This window comes from Lissotriton helveticus, chromosome 11, assembly GCF_964261635.1.
Source record: "Lissotriton helveticus chromosome 11, aLisHel1.1, whole genome shotgun sequence".
Lineage (NCBI taxonomy): Eukaryota > Metazoa > Chordata > Amphibia > Caudata > Salamandridae > Lissotriton > Lissotriton helveticus.
In genome coordinates, this window is record NC_136072.1 from 15510473 (window position 1) to 15523754 (window position 13282).

General features: G+C 41.8%; 1 protein-coding gene across 1 annotated transcript in view; it reads right to left on the reverse strand.

Moving 5' to 3' along the window:
• LOC144791347 (uncharacterized) overlaps window positions 1-13282 on the reverse strand; it is a 363412-nt gene that overhangs the window by 221087 nt on the left and 129043 nt on the right. Inside the window, exons 27-32 of the mRNA XM_078666025.1 lie at window positions 12718-12989; window positions 7137-7187; window positions 6151-6210; window positions 5447-5691; window positions 3502-3785; window positions 749-1026 (exon numbers count right to left, since the gene is read on the reverse strand). Coding sequence (XP_078522151.1) covers window positions 749-1026; window positions 3502-3785; window positions 5447-5691; window positions 6151-6210; window positions 7137-7187; window positions 12718-12989 — 1190 coding nt within the window. The remainder of the gene's footprint in view (window positions 1-748; window positions 1027-3501; window positions 3786-5446; window positions 5692-6150; window positions 6211-7136; window positions 7188-12717; window positions 12990-13282) is intronic.

The following is a 13282-nucleotide window of genomic DNA, read 5'->3' on the forward strand; positions in this document are numbered from 1 at the left end:
CCCACTCTACCTATCCCGTGCCTTCCTCCGAATTATTACTCTTTTTTTAACTCTCCCACTGTGCGGTGATGATTTTCCCTACATCAACTTAACTTTACAGGCAAACAACTACTAAAAAACAACCTGTTGTATTGTGCTAAATCTGTGTAATATTAATGGTTCTTTAAAATGCATTTCCCCACTTAATTTCACAGAGGGCCAGTAGGCAAGACCTAATAACACAATATGTACATTTTTAAAACTGACATACAATAATCCTAAATATAAAGAAATCTTTTACATGTCATGGGTGGTCTTGGACATCTGGCATGCATCTGACCCCACTGAAACCATGCTGGACACCACTACTCTAACATCTGCCTTAGCATTCCTTGGCCATGCCAAACCTCTGTAAAGCATTTCTTTCTGCAGCTTAGATTTACATCTTAGAGTATGTTTATCTTCTGTGTCTAGGATTCCTGACAAGTGACAGAAGGCAGGATACTTAAATACCACCTGTAGATCAGATGCTAAGGAGTTACTACTCCATGATGGAAGCAGTAGCATCTTTGAATGATACACATTATAGCTGTCCCAATACATGCAAGAAGGTGCCCAATTTTCCAAACAAGTAAACAAATTGTTACATAGCAAGTTTGACTTGTAATTCAGAATTTCACTCAATGATGAGAAGAGTTTCACACTACACTCTATTCCTGCAAACATGAGGCTGCCAGGCTCAAGTGGGTATTTTGGTGTTTATACTCACCGCAGAAAGTGTCGTTTCTCCAGGAGCCGACCGAGATGCCGTCTGCCTGACACGCTGCAGCATAAGACTCAAGGTTGTTACACAGACTTCCTATGTCCATGTCGAGGGCACACAAGTCATAGAGGCAGGCACCAAAGTAGGCTGTTGGGTCAATTTTTCCGTGGCAGGTGCTGAAGGGTCCAGTTGGGTCCGTCAGAATCCCACAAAATTGAGGGCTTTGGATAACGTCTTTATCCGCATCTGTGCAGTTTGGCACAATGCCGATATCTGGCAAACAACTAAAGACAGGAGAAGGTGAAGTCAGCTATGCAGTGAAAAACAATCGTTTTTTGTACATTAATGTGCCAAGCTGACATTTGATAGTAAACAAATGAGGTAGCCTTGTGTGCAATATTGGATGTCTTAAAAGAAAATCATTGAGTGACAAAATGACGGTATGACAGCAAGATGAGCCCCTTTCGCGGGAGGGTGTAAGGCAGTCCCAGGACGAGGCTAGTATATACCATCTCATCTCATCAACTTCCCTTGAGCAAGCGAACATACATCCTTCTGCCCCATCAGTGTATCACAGCCTCTCCGGCACATGCTCACGTCTACTCATCCTTGGATGAGCTATTGATTCCTAAGTAGAGAAATCGCTCTCCTGTATCACTGCTTGATGTTCACAATCTGCAATTGTCTCAATACACAGAGAGGTGTTGATCTACAACTAGTGCTGAAGGATAAAAATTCAACACAAACAAACAATCCATTCAGTTTTGGTTAGTTATGGTCCAAAACAACAGGCAAGGTCCAGAGAGTCAACAACGCTCAAGCATCAAGTGTTTTTACATGTGGCTAAAGGATAAGAAGACCCCATCAACACAATAAGCAGGTAAGGCAAAGGGCAAGACAATCACCCAGATTCATTTATTATGGTATTCGGTGAAGTTTATACCGTGAGAACCAGACCTACGAGGGTAGCAGAGCGCTTTACCCAGATCCACCAACTGGCCACGTCACTGTACCAAAAGTCTTAAGTGATGTCTCAAGAAGCTAAGGCTTGAATGAAGGATTAGAGGAAACATGCAGGGGAATCAAATGATGTTCATCCATCTCTGGTGCAAGAGCCAATCATCATTCTTGATTCGGATACACCTCAGTATGGTACACTGAACTGTTGAGGGCTTTGAGATCCATTCTTGGGGTTCATCTCTGGAAGTGACCTCATGTGAGGACACAACCCACATCTGGTGAACTTTCCGCCATGCATGGTCAATCATTGAAAACAACAATTGCACACTCTATAGGTTATGCCATGTTCAGACAGGAACACCCATGTTAACGTGACAGCAAACAAAAGATAGAATAAAGACACCAAACTGAAGACTTTGTATCTGTAACTATGACACAGGAGCCTGGTTTACTAATGGGTTTTAGGATTGCAAACACTGCAATTCTTGAAATCACTGGTTTGTGAAAGCAAAATCACTAGTTGCTAACGACGGGACCTATTTTAGGTGCCCAAAACAACTCCGACTCTTAAAAAAGGTGTTCAAACCTATACAGGATCAGAATTTGGAAGGGCTCTGAAAGGAGAAACTTCCAATTTGCAACCACAATTCCAGTCGTAAACCAGTGACCAGTTACTGGCTCCTCATAAGAGTCTCAAAGGGTGAGGGGGTGCCACGGAGAACCCATTCCTCTTTGAGAAACGGTTGGCAGACTTGGGGGGAGTATGCAGGAGTCCAGAGGACAAATACCTACCCCTTCTGAAGTTTTCTCAAGCAGGAAACGTTTTTTTTAAAGAGAGTGCTGGTTCATCAAGGAAAAAAGGTTGCTTTTTTTAAGAAAGAGCTTTCCATTTGAGAATCAAAATACAGGATTGGTTCTCTTCTGTCCTTTGCAGGCCACCATACCTGTTTATGAAGTCTATCAGAAGGGGTCATAATTTGCTAAATGTCAAATAAATATTAACTAAGCATTCTGCGCCCCCTGCAAATTGTGATTTGTGACTAATCTAAGAGTACGGAGATCGGTTTGCAAAAGTATGTTCTATTCACTATCGTCCAACCACAATGTGCGAACACTTTTAGGCAATGGAATCCTTGCACATCAAACCCATAGTTCAATGATCCTGGACAGTCACAGACTCAAAAGTAAATATGTACCCCCAACCTCACTTTGGGTTCCTCCTTGTAACAAATCGAACATGCTTCATGCATAATTATGCTAAAGGAAGCGCTAGGTAAATTAGTCCAGATTAGGGGCCTGATATAGATTTCTGCGGAAAGTAACTCTGTCACAACGGTAACGGATAGTCGGCCGCCAAAATATAAATTCCATAGGATATAATGGAGTTTATCATTTTGGTGGCCTGGATATCCGTCCCGTTTGTGATGGAGTAAACCATACGCCGAAATATAAATCAGGTCCAAGATGAGGAAAAGACAAAAACTGCACAAACGCATACACTGTCCTACCCAGGAGAACATAGACCATCCTGTGATCTTACATACCATGTTGTCTCAATGCAGCCAAATGCAATGTACAAGTAGAAGCTGGGACTTACAACTGAGCACCTGGGACACCCTCTTTGCAGCTACAAGAAGTCAATGTACATGCTTAGGATGTTTGGATCTTCCAAAACCACTTTCCACTGACCTTTTTATTGCAAGGCGCCTACTACAGCACACACACATTCCTTCAGGGACAGTGCTAGGCCTGCAACAGCTTACATAAGTACACAAGTGCAGTATGGACCATATACATACCTTGAGTCATTATAGACCTGCCAGCTGTTTCCAAAGCTGGCGGAGTTGGGCTCCAGCTGACCAGATGGGTTCATGAAATCATCCTTCTTGTCGCCGTTGTAGTTTCCGCAGATGCCGCAGACCTCACCTTTGAAGACGCTGGGCAGGGTCACTTCCACTCTGTGGTTCCCGTCAAACTTCACTCGGAGGCCAAATCCCGTGGTGAGTACAACGAACGCACCGCTAAGGTGAACGTTGAGCCCACTCGCGTGCGTGAACGGTAGGTTGCTTCTGATACCATTAACCTATAAATAGACAGTATATTTATGGCAACTATACAGATGTCACTTCCATCTATGATACAATAATACAACAGCTTGCTTTTCATAAAGAATCTGCACTTACAGTATTGAAGAACTGTTATGCTATAAATTATACCATGTGATATTACTCAATTCACCACCTAAACTTGTGCCCACAAGGTACATACAGATTTCTACATTTAATTTGTAAGTCCCCCTAGCTATCTCATCTGAAAAGACTGGTCCAAATCGCTGCCATACAATGTTTCCCAAAAATAAATTCTATTCTAATTCATCAAGTGAACAAAATGATGACATAAATTTCAAGATAAAAAACAAATGATCAATTCTTTTTTTGATAAGCAAATAACTATAGTTTGGATGTTTTATAGCCCACAGTGCTACCAACTGTTGACCCTGGTCTTTGGACTGAAACTTCAGTCCCCGTTAAAGACAAATGGCTGATTTAGAGTTGGCTGGTCATGGAAAATGCTTTGATTTATGAGCACTGGGGAAGCACTGAAGAGGGAGAAGAGTCCATGAGTGGAATTTACTCCAACATACTCCCCCATTGGTGGAGAAACAGTGGAAGCACTAGAATTTCCACCGATTGAGCACTCCCCTCAGACATCAGCGGATACTACAGTACACGCCTCTCTAAACCCAGGCGCTGAGCAGGGTCCTGAAGCCCCTGGATCCCGCACTCGGTGATGTCATGGACACTAAGGCAGAAATGAGGGGAACCAATGGGAATCTAATATTGAAAAAATAGCTAGACCAGCAAGAAAAGGTAATATTTACAAGAAAAAACAGGATGAAAAACAGAGAGAAATTTAGAAGAAAAAAACACGTCAAATAGAACACCAAAACTGGATGCACGGGTCTTCAAAATCGCTAGCGGACAGAAGAACATAGTAATAATAAAAAAAAGAAAGCAACCATGCAAATCACCAAAGCGTGTAGGGCACTCATGACTGGACAGGTACAGTAACAGAATCTGGCAGAACAGGGAGGACAGCACCCATGTCAAATGTAAGGTGCTCCAGGAAAAATAAGAAAGTATACCAGTTTGACATGTATTTAATACCAAGAGGCCTATTCAAACAGGTATCTGGAGTATGTAAATCAGCCCTTCTGTTGGATTCATTGACTACTCTTCAATGTCTTTGTGAACTGGCCCCAAAACAAGTCAAATGGTAATAGAATGGAACATTCTATGCAATTAGTACAAATGGAAGGGACTGGGTTTTCATTGCAAAACAATCATAAAGGTTTGTGCACAGGTAGGGAACCTAAGCGTATGAGTGTTCTGTGAATGGGGTTAACATTGTAGTCATCCATAATGAGGCGCTGTACCCAACACATCTGGATTCTTACACCTCCTCCCGAGCTGGTGGCTAGAACAGGTTGGTGTGTTTATCTTCTCGTTGTACATGTGCCACAAGGTTGGCTTCTTCCAAACATCAGGAGAGGTAGAAAAGTGTGTTTGCATTATTAAACTTCAAGATGATTTGTTTATGGCTACACTGATTTATATAATAAATAGGCAGCTGAGTATCTTTGTGGCATGTGTTAAAGTTCTTTAATACGCATTATTTCATGGGTTATTGCTTTCACTTTATTGCTGTTCATGGGTTGAGGATACAAGTAGTATTAACGCCTACCTTCACCACTTTCTGCTTCTCCAGGGTGACTCGGAGTCCATGCACCTCAACAGTGACATACTTTACGTAGGAGATGTAGGTGTTGGCGCCCCGGTGCTCGTTTGCGGCTTCAACGTTGAAGGGTGGTAGCGAGCTGCTGCCGTTGCAGAGTTTAGAGAGAGTGTACATGCAGGTTCCCATAAACGTGTGGGCTTGCTTGTCGAAGGAGATGTAGTGAGGGTCACTGTGCACACTACATGTTGCTTCTGAAAGAAGTCAACAACACATTTGAATATATATCATGAATACAAGCAACATAATTATTTATGTCTTCTCTAGGTGTCATGCTACCACGTGCCGTGTGAGATGTGCTGCAACATCCTGATGCCACTTTACGCAGTCTTGTGTTTTTTCAATGAATCTCAGCACATCAAACAATCAAGGATTAACTTTTCGAAGGATTTGGGTTTGTTTGTGGGGGACTTTATTGGACAAATCATTGCTGACATTTTGCTTTCTGTACCTAGGGAGATAATCCTTAGATATGGAGATTACAACTTGATTTCGCTGCCCGTGGAAGGTACGCAACATGATGCAGAACCTTTAACCACAACCCCCGAGAGTAAGGTAGCACGATGTGAAAAGGACTCCTGTGAGTCAATATCTGGTGGACTTTGGTCCAGGTGAAGGTTTCTTTCTACCGGCCATGTGTCAAGATAAATTACCTGTAATAACTGGTTTTGGAGTAATCCCACTTGTTGACATAAAAGGTGTTGAGGTAACATCTGCAATATTTCAAGAGAGAAAAGAGAATCAACAGTTGTTGCATTGTAAACATCTGTCTTATAAAAGACGGGTAAATTATATATCTCACGAGTGACATGTGTTAGAATGCAGTAGAGACACTTTGTCTGAGGCCAACAGATTCATACGAGGACCAGAAGATGGCCGGCAGAGCAGGAATCCTTAGTACAAGCATTTGCAATACTGATAGTTGTGGTAACAAATTGTTCAATTCTCAAAAGCCAAGTTCATAAAGTCAGACAAATACTCCTTACATTTCTAACTTTAATGGGATTCACAAAGCATTGCGGGAATACTCTAATGGATCAACATAGACCATAGATGTCCTGAAATATTCTATTGTGCTCTCTTAAGCATATGGGATTTCTACGAATATGTGACGATACAACGTGATCATTTAGATTGGGGTAAGTTACATCACGGTTATTACAACGCAAGTCATTACAACGACTTGCGCTAGAGGCGCTGTACTTAGGAATAGTATGATTTACTATTCCAACTCCAGTGTGTGTAACAGTACGAAAGGTGTTGGAATAGTAAATCATACTATTCCTTAGTGTAGAGCGCCAAACAACACAAGTAGTTGTAACGACTTGCGTTGTTATGACCACGATGTAAATGTATTGCGGTGTAACGACCGCGTTGTAAAGGTTGTTTCTCGTTTTCTGCAGATAGAAAATTCTGCATGCAGAAACTATGCAGAGAAATGTAACTATGTGTTTTATAAAAACATTATTCACTGCAAGAAATATATTTTCGCAGAGTATAGTGCGTTCCCATACACCGCCATGTATACTTGGGCATTTCCCGAAATATCCTCTGGCTGAAAGGCACTATCAGAAAAACAGCCGTGAGTCCTTTCCAAATGCAAAAGATGCTGGTTAGCGTTTGAGTCCAGATGTCTTACCTGTAACAGCTGTCATCGTACTAGTCGGTGTTGATAGTGTTGAAGTAACATCTGCAAAGATTCAAGAGCGAAAAGAGAAATAACTGTTGTGAGACTTTGAAGGAACTGTGACAGACACTGCATAAAAAGCAAGCATTGTTAACAAATAGATGAAGAAATACAACCATAGCTGAGCATACAGTAGAGAAACTTCATCTGAGGGTGGCATAGAAAATTCTGCCTGACTCATCACAACTGGTGGTATCCTTGTCCAAACCAACATCTAGATAGCTTGTTGAGCCACAACTCCTTGGTCAAAGCTAAATTAATACCCAGCTTTTAAAATGAAGAAAAATGATTATGCTTAATGCACATGTTTGTCATTTTTTAAGTTTCGCAATAAAGATATCAAAGAGTCAGATTCAAAAAAGGCAAAGCCAACATTAAAAGTCAGAACTTTATGCAGACATGGTTACTTCTTTGTTTGGAATAAATCTTCGCCTTTTATGGGATTCACAAAGAATCTAGAAGTACCCCTAAAAGTTTTCTTCATAGTTGATTTCTTAGAATACTCCCTTGATACAGAGAAAAATGCAAGAGCAGGTATTTGTAAATATTTTTTTAACAAGTAACATTTTTCTCCCTGGAAAAGCCCCTTCGCATTCATCACTATAAAACATGGAGGTTTAATACCGTTTCCCACATCACAACGTTTACCATCTCCCACTTGCACCGTAGTGACATCATACATTTCCAGACAAGCTCATCTTTAAACGAATAAGCCAGGCAACAGGACTTCACTTCCCATCAATCATCAGAACAGGACATGACATCACTGGCTTCCCAGCAACATCATCTTTAGAAGAAGGAGCCAGGCAATGGGGCTATATTTTCCATCACCCGTATGCACAAGAATAGAGGACATTGGTTTACCACCAAAACTATCTTTAAAAGAACGAGACAGGTAAAAGGATTTCATTTGCCTTCACCTATCTGAATAGGAAGTGACATCACTGCCTTTCCCATCATCATTCTGCACTGGAAGTTACATCATTGCCTGCCTTCTCCTTACTTTAGTCAATTCATCAGGACGTCTCACTGCCCGGCATCCCCAGCAAAGGGTGGACACAGGCAGGGGCATTGCCTATTTATACCTGTCAGAATTACGACTTGCTTTGGGAGAGTTCCATTGAAACCTGCAAGGTAAGATATGATCTTGTGCCGCACCCCGGACCCCATATGGACAACCCCAACATTAACACCCAGACTGTGACAACACAAACACTCAGATAGAATCCTCATAACATGTAAATTCAACCTTGTACATATCCCATGAACTACCACAAGATCCTCAAACTACAGAATACACATTCCAACTCATGGTCATTAACGCTTGCTCTGTACTACTCCACACACCAGTTATCACACACCTTCTCACCTATCACAATCTTGACACACTCTATATCACAGAAACACGGTTCACCCCCACATCCTCACACAGCCGAGATGTCCTTGTTACCATAGGCTACAGCATCCATTGTGTGGACTGTGCCTATATGAAGGAAAGACGCCTAGCTGCCATTCCTAAGTCCTCCTGGTCCGACACCATAGGCAAGCAAGTGACACTCAACTCCATGGAGCTCCTGATATGCAATCAACAGGCCTCACAAGCTGAACATACACTTCATTGATGAATTTTCAGATCTCCCCCACCTTATCTACCAAACACATCAACATCACTGTTGTGGGTGACTTCAACCTCCCAGAATGCAGAGTGTCAAAGGAAAAACCAAGAAACACCCTCATCAACCTCATCTACTCACTCAATTTGTTACAACACATCACCCAGACAACACCCACCAAAGGCCACATCTGTGTCTTCAACTTTTCAACAATATCAGCAATCCATTGCAAAGCCACTTGTACTCCCGGACACCTCACTGTCCCTATCTCACTGTGCTAACCATATTCTTAATGGCGCGTTATCAAGTTTCAGATCACATTTCAACACAGAGAAAGCTACCTCATACATCTTAGTTCATGCCCTCTTGACTACAGATGCTGTCTCATTCTTTCAACACAGAAGAAAGATACCTCATACATCTTAGATGATTCCCCCCTGACCACAGATGATGACTCGTTCCATCAACAAAGTCAGCCACCCAACCTTCATCCACACCCCGAAGTCTCGAAGGGGATTCACTGGCAATATCCTTCACTGCGTGTCCTGCTCCCTCTGCTGCCACCACCAGTTTGTTCACATGGGCACCAACAGGTCACAAAAGGATCCTTTTCACCTGTGGAGGCCCCAAGGGCTCTGTACATTCTATTGTCATCCTCAACCTTGACTTAGAGCCTCAAAGGGCTCCACTTACACATAACACCAGAAAGATTCACCAATATGTCAAGAATACACAACTCAATGTCTCCTCGGCTTCAGGCATCCAAAGTCTCAAACGCTGTTTGCTCCTCATCCAGTCATGGCTGTCCTGCGCCCACCTTGAGATCAACCCAATCAAGACAGAATTCCTGTTATGTGCCACAAACACCACGCAAGAAAGAGTAGAAACCTGGCTCAGTGACGTGAGCCTTGACAGGTTCAAACCCCAACTTTAAGGAATGCTAAGTCACTTGGATTTAACTTGGAAATCAACCTCACCGTCAAGCATCATATGGCCAAAAAACACAAAGACAGCTTGGCAACAGCTCCCTCTTCTAAAGAAAGTCCAACAGTTTCCTCCAGAAACTGACTTCAGAACTGCTGTTCAAGCCTTCATACTCTTGCATCTGCATGGAGGGAATGCCCTGCTTCGTTGCCTCTCAGAAATCACTCTGGCAACTCTTATGAGCATCTTACAGCTACAGAAACATCGCATCAGTGCCAGAGGATATTTAAACAGATCACTCTCACCCTGATGCAAATCCATTGGCCACACTTACTGACTCGCACCATCTTCAAAACCACCAGCATCATGAACAAAGCCACCATGACCATTCACAAACTCCTGCCCCCCCCCAACACACACGCACACTTCCTGCAGATAAGCTCACCATCTCCGTTGGCTCTTAGCATACCATCAGACTGGCTACTCAGACTGGAGAATAGGAAGTGTAAAATAGAAAAAACGAACCAGCAGCCCTTGCCCATCTGTGCAGCCTGGATATGGAACAACATCCTGTATCCATAAGGACTCTTCCAATGCTGCTCCAATTTTGGAAAACATTTGAGACACACTACATCTACATCACAGTGCAGTAACAATCTAATAATCAGCAACCTCTCCTCTACTCTTTGACGGTAGGCTTGCCTGTGCCCCAGTCCAGCGCCCACTTTCTCTTCTATTACTCCTGGACTGTATGCTTACCATTCACCCTGCTAAGTATAATGGGGTGACCCTGTAACCCTCAGAACCTGGGCGGGTAGTTATACAAATAATAATGGTTCTGCCGGAAGGGAATACCCTAATGATACGGTATTCAAATTCTATTACTGCATTAATATGTCCCTGTTGGGGTACACACGTGGTGGCAATTATACATAAAACAAAAACACTGACCCCATTGGTAGAGAAAGTAAATTTTTAGTCATGTACTTTCTTATTATTTCACATTAGTTGTGCTGTCCAAACGACAAATGAACATATACAAAACAAAACACAGAAATTTGTGAAGGACTGGTACACATTAAAACATACATATATAAATACGTGGTAGGTCAATTATTAAAGATTGTCAACTGTGAACACAATAGTCAAGTAGGCAAATCAATTCATTTTGTTCCAAACGGACTTTGTACAGTTGGATCTCAAGTTAGACGCACCAAACTTGAGATCCAACTGTACAAAGTCCGTTATCAACAAAAACAAATTGATTTGCCTACTTGACTATTGTGTTCACAGTTGACAATCTTTAATAATTGACCTACCACGTATTTATATATGTATGTTTTAATATGTACCAGTCCTTCACAAATTTCTCTGTTTTGTTTTGTGTATGTTCATTTGTCGTTTGGACAGCACAACTGATGTTTGAAAATAATTTGAAATAATAAGAAAGTACATGACTAAAAATGTACTTTCTCTACCAATGGGGTCAGTGTTTTTGTTTTAAGTATAAGTGCCACCACATGTGTACCCCAACAGGGACATATTAATGCAGTAATTGAATTTGAATACCGTATCATTAGGTATTCTCTTCCGACAGAACCATTATTGTTTGTACCATTCACCCTGCACAATGCCCGCTTTCGTATCAGCTAGGTTTGCTCCACATACATACACAAATACATCCAATGGCACTTTTCATTTCAGAGGAGTAGTTTTGCTTGTGATCCCCAGTAGAAAGCTACATGCAAAACCATGTGAATCCTCAAACACTCCTGTGTTTGTGGGTGTTCAATGTAGTTTGGAGAGATATCTTGATTAAAAACATTTGGTGTGACAAATCTTCAAAGTCTACAAATCTGTACAAAACAGTTATGTGATACTGAGTTTAACTAACACCTCAGTGTTTTGCTTACTTGGGGATTTTGTGCTAAATGAGTTTATTATCAATGAGTTACGGGTGTTAAATTTGCTTTTTTGCTTATTAAAAATGTGTTCCAGAGTGCCAAAATGAATTAAACCTCAGAGAGCGTTGACCCTTGTTTCCACTTTATCTGGTAGAATCCATGAAAACAGTATAAAACCCTACCATGGCACCAAAGTCCAGAGATGTGGGTTTGACACAACCCATCTCTTAGGGAACTGCTATCCCCCTGAGTCTGGAAATAAGCTAAAGTATTACACGAGTCGACATCTAACAACCCAGACGGATTAAACAGCACCAAAGTCCAGAGATGTGGGTTTGACACAACCCATCTCTTAGGGAACTGCTATCCCCCCTGAATCTGGAATTAAGCTAAAGTATTACACGAGTCGACATCTAACAACCTAGATGGATTAAACAGCACCACCCCCATCACCTTGAGGCCCTCACGGGTGAGTAGCCACGCTATACAACCCTCTGATTGACTGAGAACCTTCTGAAAGAAGAATAAATAGAGGTGGCAACTGGAGGAATCAGAAATGTGTTGGTAACTAAAAGTACAAATGCTTGTATCATTAACAAACTATAATTTTATGACCAACACTATGGCACAAGATGAGCAAAGTTTGAAATTGACAATTCTATAGGTGCAAAAATACATGACTTCAGAGTATCATTTGCAATATGCTGAATGTACAGATGTGTGTGATGCTGAACCATATATTTTTTTAAATATAAATTGGCTAAATGTATTCCATTCCAAATGTTGAAATCTCCCAGGTGCACTTGACAACTAAAATACTTACAGGGTACAACAGTAAAGAAGCCAGTGTCAACTAAGTACACAGCTTTCAAGGTGGGTTGCCTGGAGACACCTTTGTGCAGTAATTGTCTCATGGCTTTGAAAGATTGTCTCATGCCTAAGGAAGCTTTAACATATTATGTTAAAGTAAAAGGCAAAAACCAATGGTTAGTTGAACCTTGAGTTACATTGAAAGGTTGTTCTCTTCAAAGGAACCCTCTTGAGATAAGTGCACACATTATTAATTAGGCAGTGTGATCCACTGGCACTCACCGCAGATGGTGTCCTTCTTCCAATCTCCCAGGTCTACTCCTGCTGCTTTGCAGGCTTCTGCGTAGGACTCCAGGGCTCTGCAGAGCCACTCTGTGCTGCCCCCGTTGGCACACGCATCATAGACGCAGCTCTCAAAGTACGTCTCAGGAGGTATATGCGCATGGCAGGCAGCAAAGGGACCGCTCCCTGTGGTGAGGATCCTGCACTTCCCTTCGGATTCTTGCTGCAAGGGTGGAGAGCAGGTTACGGGTGGAGGCGGAGTTGAGCTGCAACTGTGAGGACAAAGGTAGACTGGTCATGAGTTGTGAACATTGATATAAAAGGTCTTGCCCAAAAAAAGCTGATAGGAGCAGAAAATATTATCTTCCAAATAGAGGTAGGTTTTCTTTTATAAGTATGGCCTGATTAAAATAAGATTTATTGACAATTGTACAGATTTAAGTGGTGCAGATAATATGATTCCATAACAGATGCTAATTTTCTGGATTTCTGATAAAGGAATACTCATATAAGGGGTGAGATGCCTTGAGCCTGAGAACAGTAACCGGCACAAAAAATGAATGAT